Here is a 16818-nt window from a genome sequence, read left to right as displayed (position 1 = left end):
CCAGGGGTGTGCGCGGCGCCCCCACCCGGCTCGGCGGGGCGCTGCGCTCGCAGGGGCGGGGCGAGGGGCGGGGCGCTACTACCGCGGGGGCGGGGCGAACGGAGGCGGACCGTCCGGTCCCGGAACGCTCGGACGTGGGGACGCGTTTCCGGCCGGAGCGCGCGGCGGGCGGAAGTACCGGCGGAGGCGGAGGGAGGCGGCGGCGGCGGCGATGGCTCTGCCCGGTGCCCCCGCCCCGGCCCCGGCTGCGGCCCCGGTGCCGCCGCCGCCGCCCACCGTGTTGATGGCGGTGCGGGCGGGGTTGGCGCGGCCCTCCCGCCTCCCGCCGCTCCCCGCCGCCGCCGCGCTCCGCCTGCAGCTCAGCGTCGAACCGGCGGCCGGCGGGCAGCGACGTTTCCGCCTCGGCCTGCGGCACCCGGAGGCGGCCGGCGGCGCGGTGAGACCGGGGGGGCGGCCCGGGGATGGGTTGTGGGGGTTGGCGGCAACGAGGTGCCGCTGCTGGGGCGGGGGGCGATCGTTCTCCCCCCCTTCCCGTTCCCGGTACCGAAGAGCCGGCGGTGGGCTCTGCCCGGCTCCTGTCGTGGTGGTGGGGGGCCCTCCCGTGCGGCGACAGCCGGGTACTCCCTCCCCGGGCAGTGCTGCCGGGCCTGGGGACTCGGGCCCGCCGCCCGGAGAGGGTCTCTGGGAGGGGGGGGGAGCTCCCCGGGGCTGTGCCTCCCCCCCCCCCCCCCCCCGACCCTCTATAGGCCCCTGCCGGGGGGGGGGCTCCCTGTCCCTGCCCGAGGGCTGCCTGCAGCCCCCCCCGCCCCATCCAGCCACCAAAACCCCACCGGTATCCGACCCCCCCATGCCCACGGCAGGGGCCGTGGGGCAGCAGGAGGCTGGGGGGGGGGCGTGCAGGTCCCGGCCGTGGTCCCAGCTGGTGCCTGCCCGACCAGGGCCCCCCCAAATCCCACCGGTGAGGGGGGAACGATGGCTGGTACTGGAGAAGAGGGGGGGGGGGGCTTTGGGAAGGGCCTGAGCTGCTGGCACCTTCCCCCGCCCCCCGCCTGCCCCTGTTTGTACTGGCAGGGTTGTTTGGGGGAAGCTGGTTTCTGGGCAGCACCAAGGAGCTCAAGGGCTTCCAACGTTTTCAGCGTTGATCTCCTACGCCGTGCCAGCCCCGGGAGGTCTGGGCAGCTGCCGGCCGAGGGGGTGCAGTGCCGGGGGCACAGCTGTGCTGCCTGCTTTCCCTGTAGGCAGCGCGTGCCAAGTGATGGTCAGCTTTTGGCAGCGGGCTAGTTCATACTCCATCTCTGTGGATGGACTGGCCGCTTGGTTCGCTGAGTGCTTAAGCTCGGGGGGGGGAAAAACAAAGGAGCTCCTCAGCGTGGGGTGTTTGCACTGTGCCTCCCCTCCTTGGACACGGTCCCTGCTTGCTTCAGTTGCAGTGCTAGTTCTGTGTCATTGGATCACAGAAGGGTTTGGGTGGGAAGGGACCTTAAAGATCATCTAGTTCCAACCCCGCTGCCATGGGCAGGGACACCTTCCACTAGACCAGGTTGCTCAAAGCCCCATCCAACCTGGCCTTGAACACTTCCAGGGATGGGGCAGCCACAACCTCTCTGGGCAACCTGGGCCTGTGCCTCACCACCCTCACAGTGAGGAACTTCTTCCTTATATCTAGTCTGAATCTCCCCTCTTTTAGTTAAAACCATTACCCCTTGTCCTATTGCTACAGGCACTGCTAAAAAGGCTGTCCCCACCTTTCTTTTAAGTGCCCTATTAAGTATAGAGAGGCTGCAATAAGGTCTCCCCGGAGCCTTCTCTTCTCCAGGCTGAACAACCCCAACTCTCTCAGCCTGTCCTCACAGCAGAGGTGTTCCAGCCCTCGGACCATTCCCGTGTCCCTCCTCTGGACCCGCTCCAACAGGTCCGTGTCTGTCTCGTGCTGGGGACCCCAGAACTGGACGCAGTGCTCCAGGGGGGTCTCACCAGAGCGAAGCAGAGGGGCAGAATCCCTTCCCTCGACCTGCTGGCCACGCTGCTCTGGATGCAGCCCGGGATACACTTGGCTTTCTGGGCTGTGAGTGCACATTGCTGGCTCATGTCCTGTTTGTCACCTACCCATGTCCCCCAGTCCTTCTCCGCAGGGCTGCTCCCCATCCATCCATCCCCCAGTCTGTGCTGGGACTGGGGCTTACCCTGACCCATGTGCAGGACCTTGCACCTGGCCTTGTTGAACCTCATGAGCTTCACACAGACCCACTCCTCCAGCCTGCCCAGGTCCCTGTTTCAGGAGGAGACCCACTCCTGGCTGATTTCCCCCCTCCAGTTTGCTCAGCCTTGGTGCTGGCTGCATGTGGGCCCGAGACCTTTCCTCCTGCTGACACGCTGAGGCTTGGGTGTCCTGCTGAGCCCTCGGTACCTGCTGTCCTGCTCTCAGGGTGCCGTTCTTCTCTGTCCCCACTCCGGGTTCTGGTTTATGCTGTGCTGGAAATGTTCCCCCTCCGAGTCATTGCTCCTGGCACTGGGGAGGTACTCGGGAAGGTGGAGTGGAGGCAACGGTGCTGTTGGCTCTGATGAACATGCAAGGGCTACAGGGTGGAGTGGGGAGCTGCCTTTCCCCTGTGCTGCTCTCGCACCCAGCGCTCAATTTCCCCTCCAGTCCCGCGTGGTTCAAGGATCGCCATTGGTGCTCGTCCTCGCAAGGGCCGGGGTCTTTTGGCTTCATGTGGGGCAAGCCAGGTTGGGGCTGCTCCTGCCGGCTCTGCCACGCAGTGGGGCATGCTGGCAGTGACCGGGCACAGCGCTGTGCTTTGTGTGGCTCGAGCCCTCTTAAGTGCTGAGTAAAACCTGAGTGGGGAGGTGGCGGTGCTGCTGGGGAGGTGGCACGGGGGCCCCAGCTCACGTTCCCCATCCTGTTATCGTTCCTGCCACCGTGACACACGCTGGCTGCTGAGCCGTCACCGCCGGGCACTCCTGTGGTTAGCTCAAACCTGGGTTTCGGTTTCTACCAGAGCACGGTGGGGCACCAGCTTGTGCCTGCCGGAGTGGGGTGAGGTTGCGTGCGAGGCTGCAGCTCAGCCCGAGAGGCAAGCGATGGGATGAGCTGAGAGGTAAAGGCAGTCACTGGTGAAACTCCACAGAGTCTGGAGCTGATCCCCCCCCTCCTTCTCCCCTCTCAAGGTCAAAGTGCTGCAGGGAGCGGTAACGCACAGCAGCCGAGCCGGCCTCCCTGCCGGAGCGTGGCGTTGAGCCCTTGGGAGACGTGTGCCGTCCACCCCGGCATCACCGGGCCAGCCCCGAATGGCAAATGGTGTCAGACCAGCTTCTCTGCCCGGCAGCTGACCTCAGGGTGGGCTGGCTGCTGGTACAAAACCCAGTGGTGCCGTGGCTCCTCTCGGCCTCCGCTTGCCGCGGCAGCGTTCATACCGCAGTGCGCTGCCATCCGCCCGCCCTGGCCCAGTGTAACGGGAGGGCTCCGGTGCAGGATCCAAGTTGGCAGGCAGCTTCTGTGGGGAAGAAGCCCAGGGCCGTGCCCGTGGGAAGGGGATCAATTCTTGGAATGGCCGGAGGAGCCTCTGCCGGTGCCGGGAGTTGCTCAACCCTCGGAGGGGAGGAAGAGGAGGGGGATGAAGTTGCGGGTCCAGTGTCCTCTCCTCTGGTGCAGCTCCAGAGGCTGGGGGTGAGAGGTTCTTCGTCCTCAGGAGAGGTTAAACAGCCGAAACCTCTTGCCTGAGCCCTGGGCTGGTCGCTCAGTGGCTCCCAGACCCGGCAAAGGTGGAGGATGAGCTGGAGGTGCCTGTTTGGCTGCAGGTACCCGTCACCAGCGGCTCCCCAGCCCGTGCAGCCCAACTCCCCGCTCCCACCACTTCCCTGACGTCCTCTGGGACGGGGGCTGCTCCCCTGGGTGCCCCTTGGCACAATGGCGGGAGCTGGCTGCTCCGGCCACCTGGCAAATCGAAACCGTGTTTTCCTGGACGTTTTCCTAATGGATTGGAGCTGGAGGCAGCGGGCAGGGGTGCGAGGCCATGGCTGACGTGCCTGTGTGTCAGGGACAGCCGTTTCTGAGTTGGAAGGTGGCCCTGGCAAAGGCACGTCCCTGGGCTCTGCTCTGTGGCTGAAAGGGCTCGGTTCCTCCCTCGCTTTGATTCCTTCCCCCGGGAGCATCCTTCCCACGGGACATGGGTGCGGAGGACCCCTGGGAGCTGCTCCAGGGTCAGCTTTACTTTCCCAGCTGACAAGTCAAAGGGAAAGTTGCCCCCGGGGTGCGGGGGCTTTACATCAGTTCTCTTTTCTTCCTCCCCGCCGCCATTCCTGTAATTCTGGTGTTGGGACAGGGGACAGCAGGTCGAGGGGGACTTGGCAGGACTTTAAACTCAGATGAAGGGCAAGGAAACCAGTGGTTTCTCTCAAACTTCCTTCCACCCCCCCACTGCCCATGTCCCCGTACGGTGCAGGCAGCGCTTGCCAAGCTTCCTGCTCGCTGCCTGTGGGGTGCGGTGGCAGGTGGCTGCGCAGAGTCCTTCCCTGTGCCCCGGCTCCTCCCGAGCTGCCATTTTACCAGAAGCGGAATTGAAAGCTCCGGCGTGAAGCCAAGACCGGTGTCAGCCAGTGGGGAGGAGCGGGGCCGAGGCACCCTGAGGACGGCCGGGGCTCTCCTGCGGAGGCTGGTCCTGCACCCCACGGTCGGTGGGGAGCTGGCAGAGCTTGTCTGCCGGTGGGAGGGGACACGGGGAAAGCTGAGCCCCGAGGTGTGTGGAGGGGGGGAAGGATTTTCCCATGGCTTGTAAAAGGGGAAAGGAACTGGCTTCCCCTGAGAGCTGCTGTCATGGCAGCCTGACTCGTCTTAGATGTCTCCTGCGCTTTGGTTTTGAGAGAGGGGAAGAGGCAAACAGGGGAGAAGGGGTGCGTTTAGTTGTATGTGCACCCAGTGGAGACGGCTGTGCCGGTGCAGGGTGACCGGGGATCATCCAGCAGGTGCCAGGTTGGTGGCTGCGAGCAGGTCACAGCCCTTGGTATTCTGTGGTAGCCTCTGGCTGGGGTGGAGGACATGAGACTGCAGACAGCGGGGCGGCTGCCAAGCTGTGACGGGGCTTGGAGGCAGCCCTGGGCACGGAGGGTCAGCATTTTGGGCTGGGTTTGTGGTTTGGTGCATTTCGGGCCAGATTTGTGGTTCGGTGGCTGGGGACAGAGGGTTGCGCTTGGCTTGGCGCGTGTTTATGTCCACAGTTATCTCATGAGAGACCATGGTGGAGGCAAAGAGAGGGACAGCCTGCGTCCCCAGGTCCTGGCTTGGACACCGTGTTGGGGGGTTGTCCCCTTGCCTGGTGCACCGTCCACATGTGGCACGTCTTCAGCCTGGCTCCATCGTGGCGTGACACTCTCGTCCTTCTCCTTCCCCCAGAACGTGGCGGAATATGACCTCAAGGACATCTCATACAAGGTGAGGAGCCCCACGTGCCACGAACTGACAGTCCTCGGCTCCTCGGACGAGCCCATGGTGTTTAACTTCGAGGAGGAGCGGGAGGCGCAGAAGTGGTGGACGATTGTGAGCAGCTCCCTGCGGGAGGTGCAGAAAGGTCAGTGTGGACAGGCGGCTGGCTGAGGGCTGGCAGGGACCTGGGGCATCTGCCTGCTGCTCAGAGGGGCTGCCAGGCTTTCCCCAGCTAGGAGACAAGGCTGGGACTGGTCCTGCCGTGAAATACCAGCTGCTTCTGGCTCCCCAAGTGCCGGGGCAGCATCTCAGCCCTCTCCTTCCCTGGGGCGTTAACTCCTGCACACCTAGAGAGGGATGTTCGGAGGGTTCCTGCGTGCGTTGGAGCATCCGAGGGAGTGGAGGAGACCCCAGGAGACAGGAGGTGGTGTGGGCAGTGACCGGGGAACAGGGGTGACTGGCCCAGCCCCACGTGCTGGGAGGCAGCTGCTCGATTGAAGGGGAACAAAGCAGCACTGGGAAGTTCTGGGGAGCTGGAGGAACGTGGTGCATCTCTGCTGCCCTTACCTCAGCGGTCCTGGAAGCTCAGGGGAGCAGCGGCCAAAGGCTTTGCAGAGACGGTGGGCTGGTGCTGGTGCTGCTCTCTGAGCTCTGTCAGCCCTTGGGACATGGGTTAGGGTCACTGTTACCTTCGCCTCAAACGACCTTGCGTAGCCCAGGGCTTCCCAGTGCATCTTTGCCCTGTGGTGTGAGTGTGGAGCTCCTTGGGGAGGACAGTTGGTGACAGTCACTGCTCGGGGCGGGGGGTGGCACTGCCTTGCCCTGATGTATTCCTGCCTTCCCTCAGCCTCGGACAGCACGCTGGCATCCCAGGCCTCATCCCTGCCCGCAGCTGCCGGGGGCGTCTCTGCAGATCAGGATCCAGAGGCAGCTCTCTCCTTGGAGCTCTCCGAGAAAGGTATTTGAGGGGGAAAGTTTCTTGGCTCTTTTGGTGTATCAGGAGTTGCCAACCCTCCACGGGAGACAGGCTCAGACCCGGTCCAGCTGCTCCCCTGGCCTGTGGCTGACAACAAGCTCTTTTATCACAGAATCATTGAGGTTGGAAAAGACCTTTAAGATCGTCGAGTCCAACTGTGAACCCAACACTGCCAAGTCCACCACTAAACCATGTCCCTAATCGCCACCTCTGCGCATCTTTTAAATACCTCCCAGGATGGTGACTCCACCACTTCCCTGGGCAGCCTGTTCCAATGCTTGGCAACCCTTTTGGTGAAGAAATTTTTCCTAATATCCAATTTAAACCTCCCCTGGCACAACTTGAGGCCGTTTACTCTTGTCCTGTTGCTTGTTACTTGGAAGAAGAGACCAACTCCCACCTCACTACAACCTCCTTTCAGGTATTTGTAGAGAGGGATAAGGTCTCCCCTGAGCCTCCTTTTCTGCAGGCTAAACAACCCCAGTTCCCTCAGCCGCTCCTCATAAGACTTGTGCTCCAGGACCTTCACCAGCTTCATTGCTCTGTTTTGGACATGCTCCAGCACCTCAGTGTCTTTCTTGTAGTGAGCAGCCCAAAACTGAGGGCAGTATTCAAGGTGCGGCCTCACCAGTGCCGAGTGCAGGGCGACGATCCCTTCCCTAGTCCTGCTGGCCACACTATTTCTGACAAGCCAGGATGCTCTTGGCCTTTTTGGCCACCTGTGAAACTCTGGTCCTGTGGGACAGCAGCTTGCCCCAAGGCCGCGCTGGGGGCTGTGTGTCCCAGGAGGTCGCTGTGGGCGGTCAGGTCAGCCGAGCTGTGTGAGGAGGGACAGAACTAAGCTCCCAGCGGCCCCAGAAATTTCCCTCGGTGCTCTCAGCTGCACTCTCCAGCAGCATAGCTGCTCCTCCTCCTGCCTCAGCTGCTGGCTGGCTGTGCAGTGAGTGTGTTTCTGAGGAGCCTTGTACAGAGCTCCTGCCGCCCTTCAGCACTGTTTCCATGCTGAACTGAACCAGAATTGCTGTTTCTAGATGTGAGGCTGTGGCACATGCAGTCTCAGGGTCCTCTGGGTGCTGGCTTTGCTGGTGCTGCAGGTGGCATTGGTTGTGCTGTGCCCCAGGGACGGTGTTTGCAGACTGGCTGCCGTTTTACGGTTCTCCGTCTCCATTCTGCCGCAGAGGACCTGGCCCTCCACCTCGCCCAGGCAATCGAGTACGGAGACGAGGAGGTGGCCTCGCAGTGTGCCGTGGCCCTGGCTCGCCAGCAAGCCACGCTCAGTATCCTCTTGAAGGAGTCCAACTACCCCACGGACGATATCAGGTGAGCGCTTCCGACTGTCGCGTTCTTGGAGCCAACATGAGCACGCCTCCCATTCCTTAGCATCCCTGCCCGGGCCCACAGGAAAATGACCTGCCCTGGATGGAGTCCTGGTCCTGTGCCGGGGCTCTGTACTCCTCTGCAGGCAGCTGCCTGCTGTGCCATAAGCCTGGGGATGTCCTGCCTGCCCAGCCAGCACCTCCTGCCCTGCAGCTCTGCTGCTTTGCTGGACATTTGGGTCACTTGCCCCGTGTCCCTGGGCTGTGTGGCCCTTGGCTGTGTCTTTTTTTATGTGGTTTTGCCTGTAGTGGTGACGGTCCAGGGCGCTTGAGTGTCTGTCAGGGACCGGCAGAGCCAGAACAGCCTCCTGCAGCCCCTGGAGCAGAGCTGCTCCATGAATTCCTCTGCCATCAGTTGGGATCGGTCCTGGCAGGAGAAGGAAATGAGCAGCTCGTGCTGGAGAAGCCACAGCTTTCCTGGAGGAATGTGGTATCCTGGGATTTGTACTTCTTCCCTAGCTCCTGGGAGGAAGGAGAGGGGGGAATACAGGAGCAGGGTATTGGATGCTACCAGGAAAGCCAGGAACCCGGAGGGTGAGCCCGTCCGGGCAGCAGCTGGCACAGCAAGGACCAGATCCTGTGGAGCCTTCAGGCTCTGCTTGAACACAACTGTGCCCCTCTGCAGTGTGAAGGGACTGTCACCAGCTGCTGGGACAGCTTTCCCTCTGTTTGGGGGACCTGGGGACACCCCTCCACCAGCCTCCCTCGGTCCCTGCTGCTCTCTGCCTGGGGACAAAGAGCCTGCCTGCTCCAAAGAGTGCTGCCACCTGCCGTGCGGGTTTGTGAAAGGCCTCCAGGAAGGTTAAAACACCAATTTCGTATCAAGAGCGATAGCCAGGACTAGACTGAGGAGATTCATGGGTAAACGTCAGTAATTGGGCAGAGTTGTGGCTCCCAACTCTGCGAGTGCCCCAAAGGGGGTCGGTGAGCCAAAGGGCAGGGCAGCCTGGCTGGCATGCTGTGCCAGGAATGCCAAAACGCTTCCGACAAACTTCCTTAAAAGCCTTCAAGAAGGAAAGCGATGTGCTGTGGAGCAGGAGGGAGCATCCTCCTTTGGACTGATGACCAGCCAAAAGGTGGGGGACGCAGGGCAGGAATAGAGCGCTGCATATTGTGGCAGAGAGTGCAGGGGTCTGCAGAGACGGGGCTGTTCCAGGGACACACAAATGACCTGGAAATGGTGACGAGCTGTGAGGTCTGGACTTAGAGACGGGTCTTGTGGCTCCGAGCACTTGGACTCGATGCTGATAAACGTGAAGGGGGGCAAACGGGGAAGATGCTGGTGGGCGCACAACAGCAGCCGGCAATGCAGCAGACCTGGAAACGACCGCGGGTGGTTCAGGCAAGGCCAGCGGCACCGTTCAACAAGACATGCAGTGTTCGGGGACGTTAGGAACAGGGGAGGGGACATATGGGAGAGCCCAGCGCTACCTGCGGGTTTCTGTCTGAATACTTGGGAAACCCAGCTTTGGCCCCTCTGTCTTGGATAGAGGGAAGGAGTGGGATGATCAGAGGCATGAAACACCTTTGCAGGAGGAGAGCTTGAAAGATTCAGACCCTGGTCTGAAGGAGAGGCAGCTGGGGGGGTGAGGGGGGTCTGTAGGGGACCAGAGCGGAGAAGGGGAATGCTCATTCACGTGGCTGGGGACAGGTGGACTAGGAGGCCCAAGGAAATTGGGAAGTACCAGATTGAAAGCAAGTGAAAGGAACTGTTTTTTCCTCACTGTATCTAAGTACATGGTGGAAGTCATTGCCAAGGGTGTGTGGAGGCTGGCAAGACAAACAGGCTGGAATAGAGGATAAACAAAACAGGGAGGGGGAACCAACTTCCCTGTGAGTGTTAAAAGGGACATTTGGGATGCGGCCCTTGGCAGGAGTGGGCCGGGAGCTGCTGCCAGAGGCAGGCAGGGTGAAGGCCAGGGGTTGCCTGTCCCGGTTTCCTGGGATGCAACGTTCGGATCGCGGTTGGAAACCTGGTGTTAGACCTCATGGGACTCCCCCACGGGGCACTGCCTGCGGCCTTGGCTCCACGGCTGAGAGCATCGTGCCTGGAGAGCGGCCGGTGCCGAGTGTGGTGCCGGAACCCCCCTGCCTCAGCAGCAGCACTGCCTTACTCCCAATCCTGGCAGCCCTCCTCTAACGGCATCCATCTCTCTTCTCCAGCATGAAGGTCGGCGTGGAGGATGCAACATCTTCCGCAAGCATCACCATCAGGGTCCGTGCTCACACTACAATAGCAACGCTCAAGCAGCAGGTACGGAGCGGCGCGAGCCTGACGCTGGGGGCTGTGCGGGATGAGCCCCCCAGCCTGGCTGGGAGACAGGAGCCCTTGGGGTCCCTGCAGCCCCCTTTTTAAATGCTTGTACCTGTGGTGTGGGAGCTGGGCTTTCCCACCCACTCCTCCACCTTTGGAGCCGGCTCCTCACCGGTTCTCTTGGCTCGCTGACACTTGCCAGCATGCCATCAGTCCCTGCCATGCCACAAGGCAGGATGAGAAGCTGCAGGGAAGCCGTGGCTGTGGGCTCACCTCCAGGCTTCTCCCGCTGCCCAGGTCTTCCAGGATTATGGGTTCCACCCCTTGGTTCAGCGCTGGATCATCGGGCAGTGCCTGTGCGTGGACGAACGGACCGTTTCCTCCTACGGCATCCGCAAGGACGGCGACACCGCATTCCTCTACCTGCTCTCGGCGAAGATGGCCGAGCTCACCGAGCAGCGCTACGAGGAGGACCAGGCGCAGGTCATGCTCAGCTCCACCTCCTCGCTGACCGACGCTGCCGGGGAAAGGCGCAAATACAACACCCTGCCCAACATGTCTCCAAAGAAAGGTCTGGCTCTCTTCTACTCTCCCTGTGGCCACTGGTGGGGAGGGAAGCCTGGGTCCTGCCTGGCTCCAGCACAAGGTGCCAGACCAGGTGTAGCAGCGGGGATGGGGACTGTGGCATCAGCGTGCTGCTGTGCCAGGGTGGGTGAGGACGTGTGGGGTGCTGGGGGGGCTCTCTGGGCAGTACCTCCCTGGGCTGGAGGGCAGGGCGGTCGCTTAGGCTGCTGCACTGCTAGAAGAGGCTGAGCGGCTTCTCCAGGGTGGAGCAGAGCAGAGCTCTGGTGGCCAATACCCTCCGCCTTGGGAAGCCACCGCTTGCCTGCACCCTCTGTGCTGCCGAGTGTGCAGCTCAGGAAGAGCCTTCGTGGCCTTCCTGTTGTTTTTCCCTTTACCGAAAGTGGGGTGGTGAGGAGAGGTCCAGCGTCCACCCTGGGCGCTCCTCTTGTCACACATCGGGGTCCTGTGCTGTGAGCCGTTGGGCTCTGTGGCATCGTGAGCGGGCTCAGCACCATGGGCCGGCCCTGCTTGTGCTGATGGGCTGGGGCAGGGCTGGTCCTTGGGATCCATGCTCGCTGCCTGGGGGCCAGCCTGGGAAGAGCAGCCTCTTCCCCGGAGAGGAGAGGGCCTCTCCACCCTGGCACAATGCGGCACGCTCTTGGCCAGGCCTGGCTGCTCGGTCCTGTGCCAGTCCCTGGGCTGGTTGTAACGTCCCCCTTCGCCGGCATCGCTCTCCAGGCTGGGGAAATGAGGCCGGCAGGAAGATGGACATCGGTGAGATCAGCCAGCACTTGGACACCCTGCAGATTGGTGACCTTTTCAGTGCCCAGCCAAAGCCTGCTGCCACAAGTCTGCCTTCGCCAGTGCCGGTACGTGGCCCACGGTGTGTCCCCCCCATCATCACCCTGCTCTGCCTGCCCCAGGTCCTCCCTTTCTCCCAGTCTGGGGGGTGCTGGGGAAGGGCGGGTGCTCCCCCTGCATCCTACCCCCCCGCCTTCCCTCTCTCCAAAGCATTTTTCCCGGCTTCTGCATCTCTTGCGTGTCCCTGCAGGCGGGCTGGTCGTGTCCAAAATGCACCTTCATCAACAAGCCCACGCGGCCGGGCTGCGAGATGTGCAGCACGGACCGTCCTGAAGACTACGTGGTCCCCGGCAGCTACAAGCCAGACGAGACAGAGCTGTGGAGGATGCAGCAGGAGCAGGAGGGGATCCTGCAGTACCAGCAGGTAAGGGGGCTCACCGTCCACCCCAGTGAGCCACTGGGCTCCCTGCACCACTGCTCGAGGACAGATCCGGGGAGGATCGGGCATTGGCAGGGTTCAGAGGTGTCGCGGGCACACAGATCCCATGCTGCTCTGGGAAACGGGCTGGGACGGAGAGGCAGATACCTTGAGGGGCAGCACAGGGGGCTGTTGCAGCCCCCTTCTTTCCCCGCCGAGGGGCAGCCGCTGCCTGCCCATGTGCCCCGGGGACGGGCAGAGGTGCTGCATCGTGAGCACAACGTCTTCTGGCTGTTAGAGGAGATCGCTGCTGTGGCAGGGATCTGACCGCTTTCGTTCACCTGCGGCTGTGCAAAGGGCGGGCGGCAATGTGTGGCAGGGCAGGGATCTGTGACCCCGCGGGCAGAGCGTGGCAGGACATGGCACCCCAGTCCGGCAGGTCCTTCTTCTCTCGGCTAACTGCGTAGCGAGGTGTGTGTCGCGTCGGCAGTCCTGTGCCGAGGAGCTGTCGGGCTGGGCTTTCTCCTGTGTGCTGGAAGCCATTTCCCATTTTGTAGAAACGTGGCGGGGGGGGCTCCGATGGGACCTCCCGCCCCCAGGGCTGCAGCTATGGGGGGAGCCTTGGCCCCAAGGTCGGGGTACACTATGGGACTCGGGGGGGGGCCTCCGGCTCAGCCACTGACCAAACCTTCTCTTCTTTCTTTTTTCTCTTGTGCTGGGATCCCGCTAGGAAAAGGGAAGGAGAGAGGATGGCTCAGCTGCGCACTGCGTCCTGGGCTCGGGTTCCTTGGATGACTTCATCCACCTGTCCTCCGAATTCTGCTAGCTGCCCCGTGCCTGGCCCACCCGGACACCCCGTCCTGCCCCACCGGCCAGGGCCCGGTGCCCACCAGGACCTGGTGGCCCCCAGGCCGGCCCCCGCGTGCGCCCAGCGGCTGCCGCTGGGCCACCCCCTTGCTCAGACCCTAGCATTGATGCGGGAACTTTCTGCAGGAGAAGAGCCGGTGCGGTCCGGGCTCGGTCCCGAGCTGCTGGGGGGGACGTGCCGCTCGCTCTGGGGGGCTCCAGGAGTGGGGGGCTGGCGGGGCAGCGCGAGGGTCTGAGCCCCTTGGGATCGCAGGACCAGCCCTGCGAGCGTGGCAGCTCCCAGGTTAACGGCGTCCGGCGTGCTGCCTCTCCTGCCTGTGGTGCCAGCGGGAAGGGGGGCACATCCCAGCCCCCCAGGGTGCCTGGTGGGCTCCTCCCTGAGAGGAGCCATCGCTTGCTGTCCCAGTGCCGGGAGTTTTCCCTTCACCTCCCCGTTCCTGGCCAGAGCCCCTGCTGCTGTCTGGCCCTTGGCCTTGCTGCTGCTCTGCCCTGCGTCCGCCAGGCCCCTCGGGATCATGGCGGGGGGGATCTGAGCCCCCTCTGGGGTAGGGATGGTGTGAGGTGAGCATGGCCAGCCCCACTGCTGCCCTCCCGATGCCGTCCGGTTCATGAGGGCTTCAGGGAAGAGCCGGTGTGGCCGTGGGTTGGCACTGTCGGTACTGATGGTGCTCGGCCTGGGAGGTCTTGGAGGTTTGGGGTGCCATGCTGTGGGGGTCTCGGGCTCAGGGCGGGCATGCTCTGGGGGTCTCGGAGGCTTGGGGTGCTGTGCTCTGGGGGTCTCAGGCTTGGGGGTTTCTTCTTTGCTCCGTAGGTGGAGGGATGGCATCGTGGCAAGGTGGTCTTGGAAGCTGGCCGAGGGTCGCCGGCAGCAGGGCTCAGCCCTGAGCCCCCCAGCCCTCCTTGGCTTGCAGGCACCAGCCCTCACTGGGGTGCTGGCTCTGCGGCACCCATAGGAATAGGTTTGGGGGTGCTGCTGGCTGAGGTGTGGCCCTGGGTTTGGGGATCCCCGGTGCCATGCTCCCCTTCCTGGCTGCCAAGAGCCCTGCGCTCCCCCGGGTCCAGCACCGGGATGGGCAGAGCTGCTCTGCCCAAACCAGCATCCGTGTGGGCCCGGCAGAGCGTTCGGCCCTTGGCCAGGGTGCTCTGTGCCGAGGGTCCCTCTGGCTCCCGGAGCTGCTGGCACCCTGGGTGGCCAAAGATTTGGTTATTTGGTGTTGCACTTTGCATTGGAGATCTCATCCTGCAGCCGGGCTTGTCCCAGCAGGGAGCTGTGCATCCCCCAGCCTGGGGTGGGGGGAAGGACGGGACCCTCGGTCTGGTGCTGTGGCTCCTTGGATTGTTGGATTGTGCCTCCCCGAAGCGGCTGTTGCGTGCCTGACGGTGCTGCAGGAGGGGCCGCGGATGGATTCCTTCCCTCATTAAAGCCTTATCCCACCAGCGCGGCTCTGCCATTTTCCTGTGCCGGGGGCGGGGGGGTCTGCTGCTGAAGGGGTGTTCATGCAACGAAATGGAAGAGAAGTCGGTGGGTGCTTCCTCATGGGGCTGCACAAGAGCAGGAGGCTGCCGAGCCATCCTGAGCAGCCCATGCCAAAGCTCGGCCTCGGTGCTGCACCTTCACGGCTGCCGCTTTGCCAGGGCAGGGCCTGGTGCTGGGGAGGGGGTGGGGGGTGGGACGGGGACCCCTAGCAAAGCACAGAGCCCTGCGTGGGTGATGCTCGGGAATGGGTTCATGACTGCGGCGATCACGAAGCGCTGGCGTGGTGTGAAGTCTCACCAGCGCCCAAGCTCTGGCAGACTCAGCTCCCCCAGCCACCTGCAGCTGGGGAGCGGGGGCCATGCTGCCTTCTGCACTGGCTTCAGCAACACACACAGACAGTCACAGGGTTTAAAATCTGTTAAAGTGCCCCAGAAATGCCCACACTGGCCTTCCGGGGACCGCTGGGACCCTGGCTGCTGCCAGGGCTTGGTGCTCACGTCCCTCGGCTGCACAGCCATGGGGCTGGGCCGGGGAAATGCTGGAGTGAGGCGCGGTGCCAGGTCTGACCGCACGCCTTGGGGTGCAGCAGCTGCCCCCTGCCTCTGCTTTCCTTTCCCTTGGGGGGGGGGGGGTGTCCCTGCAAATCCAGACCCAACTCCCTGAGCGCAGCCATTCCTCCTGGCTACCAAAGCTGTGGGGGACTCGGGACAAGTGGCCCCAGTCCTTTGGATGGTGGCCACGAGGGCTGTGAGAGGTGTGGAGTCACGCCAGCCTCCCTGATGATGCTTCCTCACTGCCGGTGGGGCTGTGCGGGCTCTCCCGGTAGCAGCCGCGCTCCCTGTGGGGCACAGCCAGAGATGTGCCCTTGGCTCCAGCTCAGGAGCCGGCCGCTGCAGGTGGCAAATGCCGGTCTTGGGCCTCTCTGCCGGGGCACTGAGCCCAGCTTGGGGGGCTGGTGGTGGTGCTGGGGGGCTGACCGGGGCTGTTTCTCACTGGCAGGCGCTGGAGGCCGAGCGGCTGAAGAACTTCCAGCAGCTGCTGCAGCTGGAGGAGGAGGTTCTGGTGCCCAACCGGGAGGTGCTGGAGTGTCGCATCTGCTACCAGCGGGTCGCCCCGGGCGAGGGGGTGCTGCTGCGCGAGTGTCTGCACAACTTCTGCAGGTAACGCCCGACGGAGCCGCCCGCGGTCCCCGAGCCCCCCACCATCCCAAGACCCCCCAGCCCCGTATTGTCGTGGTGACCAGCCCTGAGCCCCCCCACCGTTGCGGTGACCAGGCGCCTGTTCCCGCAGGGAGTGTCTGCGCCAGGTCATCAACTACAGCGAGGAGCCGGAGGTGGCCTGTCCCTTCCGCGACGACTCCTACGCCTGCAGCAGCCACCTCCAGGAGCGGGAGATCCGGGCGGTGAGCGCGTACCTGGTCGGTGCCGGCAGTGCCGGGGTGGGAAGGGGGGGCCGCATCCTGACCCTGCCTGTCTCCGCAGCTGGTGTCGCCGGAGGAGTACCGGCGGTTCCTGGAGAGGAGCCTGGTGCTGGCAGAGCGGCGCAGCCAAAACAGTTTCCACTGCAAAACCACCGACTGCCGGGGCTGGTGCATCTACGAAGATTCGGTCAACGAGTTTCGCTGCCCCATCTGCCAGGCCCTCAACTGCCTGCTCTGCAAGGTGAGCCGCTGCCGCACCGCTCCCGCCCTCGGCATCGCCCCCCACCCCCACCACCGCAGAGGGGGCTCGGGCGGTGGGCTGCGGTGCTGAGCCGTGCCGTCTCCGCACCCCCCCAGGCCATCCACGAAGGGAAGAACTGCCGCCAGTACCAGGACGACCTGCAGGTCCAGGCGCAGAACGACTCGGCCGCCCGGCAGACCAACGACATGCTCCAGGTGGGGGTCCCGGCAGGGGGCCGGTGGGGCGGGCAGGGGGTTGCGGCGTGTCCCCCCATCCCTCATGGCTGCCTCTCCCCCACCGCCAGACCCTGGTGCAGATCGGGGAGGCCATGCACTGCCCCACCTGCCTCATCATCGTCCAGAAGAAGGACGGCTGCGACTGGATCCGCTGCACCGTCTGCCAGACCGAGATCTGCTGGGTGACCAAGGGGCCGCGCTGGGGGCCTGGGGTGAGCAATCCTGGGGGGCAGGAGGGACCCCCCCCCCCCGCATTCCCCGCAGGTGGGGTGGGGGCCAGGTAAGCCTGCAGGGCCCAGGAGCCCCCACGGTGGGCTCCCACCCTAACCCTGACCTCGACCTGCTCTCCCCCCACCCAGGGTCCTGGGGACACCAGTGGCGGATGTCGGTGCAACGTCAACGGACAGAGGTGCCACCCCCGGTGCCAAAACTGCCACTGAGCCCCTGGCTGGCCCGGGGGGGCCCACTGGAGGCAGCCGGGGCCGGCAGCCGCTCTCCTCACACCGAGGGCCGGCCCAGCGGGGCTCAGAGCCGGCACCGCGGCCGGAGCGGGGCCCAGAGACGCTTGCGGTCGCAGGGGAGAGCCACGTCCCGCAACCGGGAAAGGAGAGGATGGAACCGGGGTGGGGAGGTGCCGTGGGGTCCTGCACCGGTGGGGAGCAGGTTAGGGGGGGGGCTGCACGAAGCCTCTGCTGGCAGCAGAGCCCCCGTGGGGGGGAGCGGCACATCCCGTCCCAATAAAGCCATCTGTGTGCCAGAGCCTTGCTGC

The 16818-nt window shown here is 64.0% G+C and overlaps 1 protein-coding gene across 2 annotated transcripts; it reads left to right on the top strand.

Moving 5' to 3' along the window:
- The first annotated feature begins 109 nt into the window (after positions 1 to 109).
- SHARPIN (SHANK associated RH domain interactor) lies at positions 110 to 16808 on the top strand. Of its 2 annotated transcripts, XM_030011309.2 has the most exons (14): positions 110 to 436; positions 5390 to 5564; positions 6267 to 6377; positions 7574 to 7715; positions 9935 to 10025; positions 10323 to 10596; positions 11328 to 11458; positions 11641 to 11814; positions 15152 to 15312; positions 15443 to 15554; positions 15634 to 15813; positions 15930 to 16028; positions 16118 to 16261; positions 16409 to 16808. In XM_030011309.2, exons 1-14 carry the CDS (start codon positions 212 to 214, stop codon positions 16487 to 16489), a joined length of 2100 nt encoding a protein of 699 aa, XP_029867169.1. In that variant the 5' UTR covers positions 110 to 211; the 3' UTR covers positions 16490 to 16808. The 2 variants fall into 2 exon arrangements, with proteins under 2 accessions (XP_029867169.1, XP_040978935.1); XM_041123001.1 differs by lacking the exon at positions 110 to 436 and having other exon boundaries at positions 4758 to 5564.
- The last annotated feature ends 10 nt before the right edge of the window (positions 16809 to 16818 follow it).

Source organism: Aquila chrysaetos, chromosome 4, assembly GCF_900496995.4.
Source record: "Aquila chrysaetos chrysaetos chromosome 4, bAquChr1.4, whole genome shotgun sequence".
NCBI lineage: Eukaryota > Metazoa > Chordata > Aves > Accipitriformes > Accipitridae > Aquila > Aquila chrysaetos.
This window is presented reverse-complemented; position numbering and strand designations above follow the sequence as displayed.

Excerpts from the sequence above, each read along its gene's own strand:
- SHARPIN (XM_041123001.1), top strand. The coding sequence starts at position 5,036 with ATGAGACTGCAGACAGCGGGGCGGCTGCCAAGCTGTGACGGGGCTTGG. Across the intron at positions 15,313-15,442 it reads TGTCTGCACAACTTCTGCAG|GGAGTGTCTGCGCCAGGTCA; the intron begins GTAACGCCCGAC and ends CTGTTCCCGCAG. Across the intron at positions 15,555-15,633 it reads AGGAGCGGGAGATCCGGGCG|CTGGTGTCGCCGGAGGAGTA; the intron begins GTGAGCGCGTAC and ends CTGTCTCCGCAG.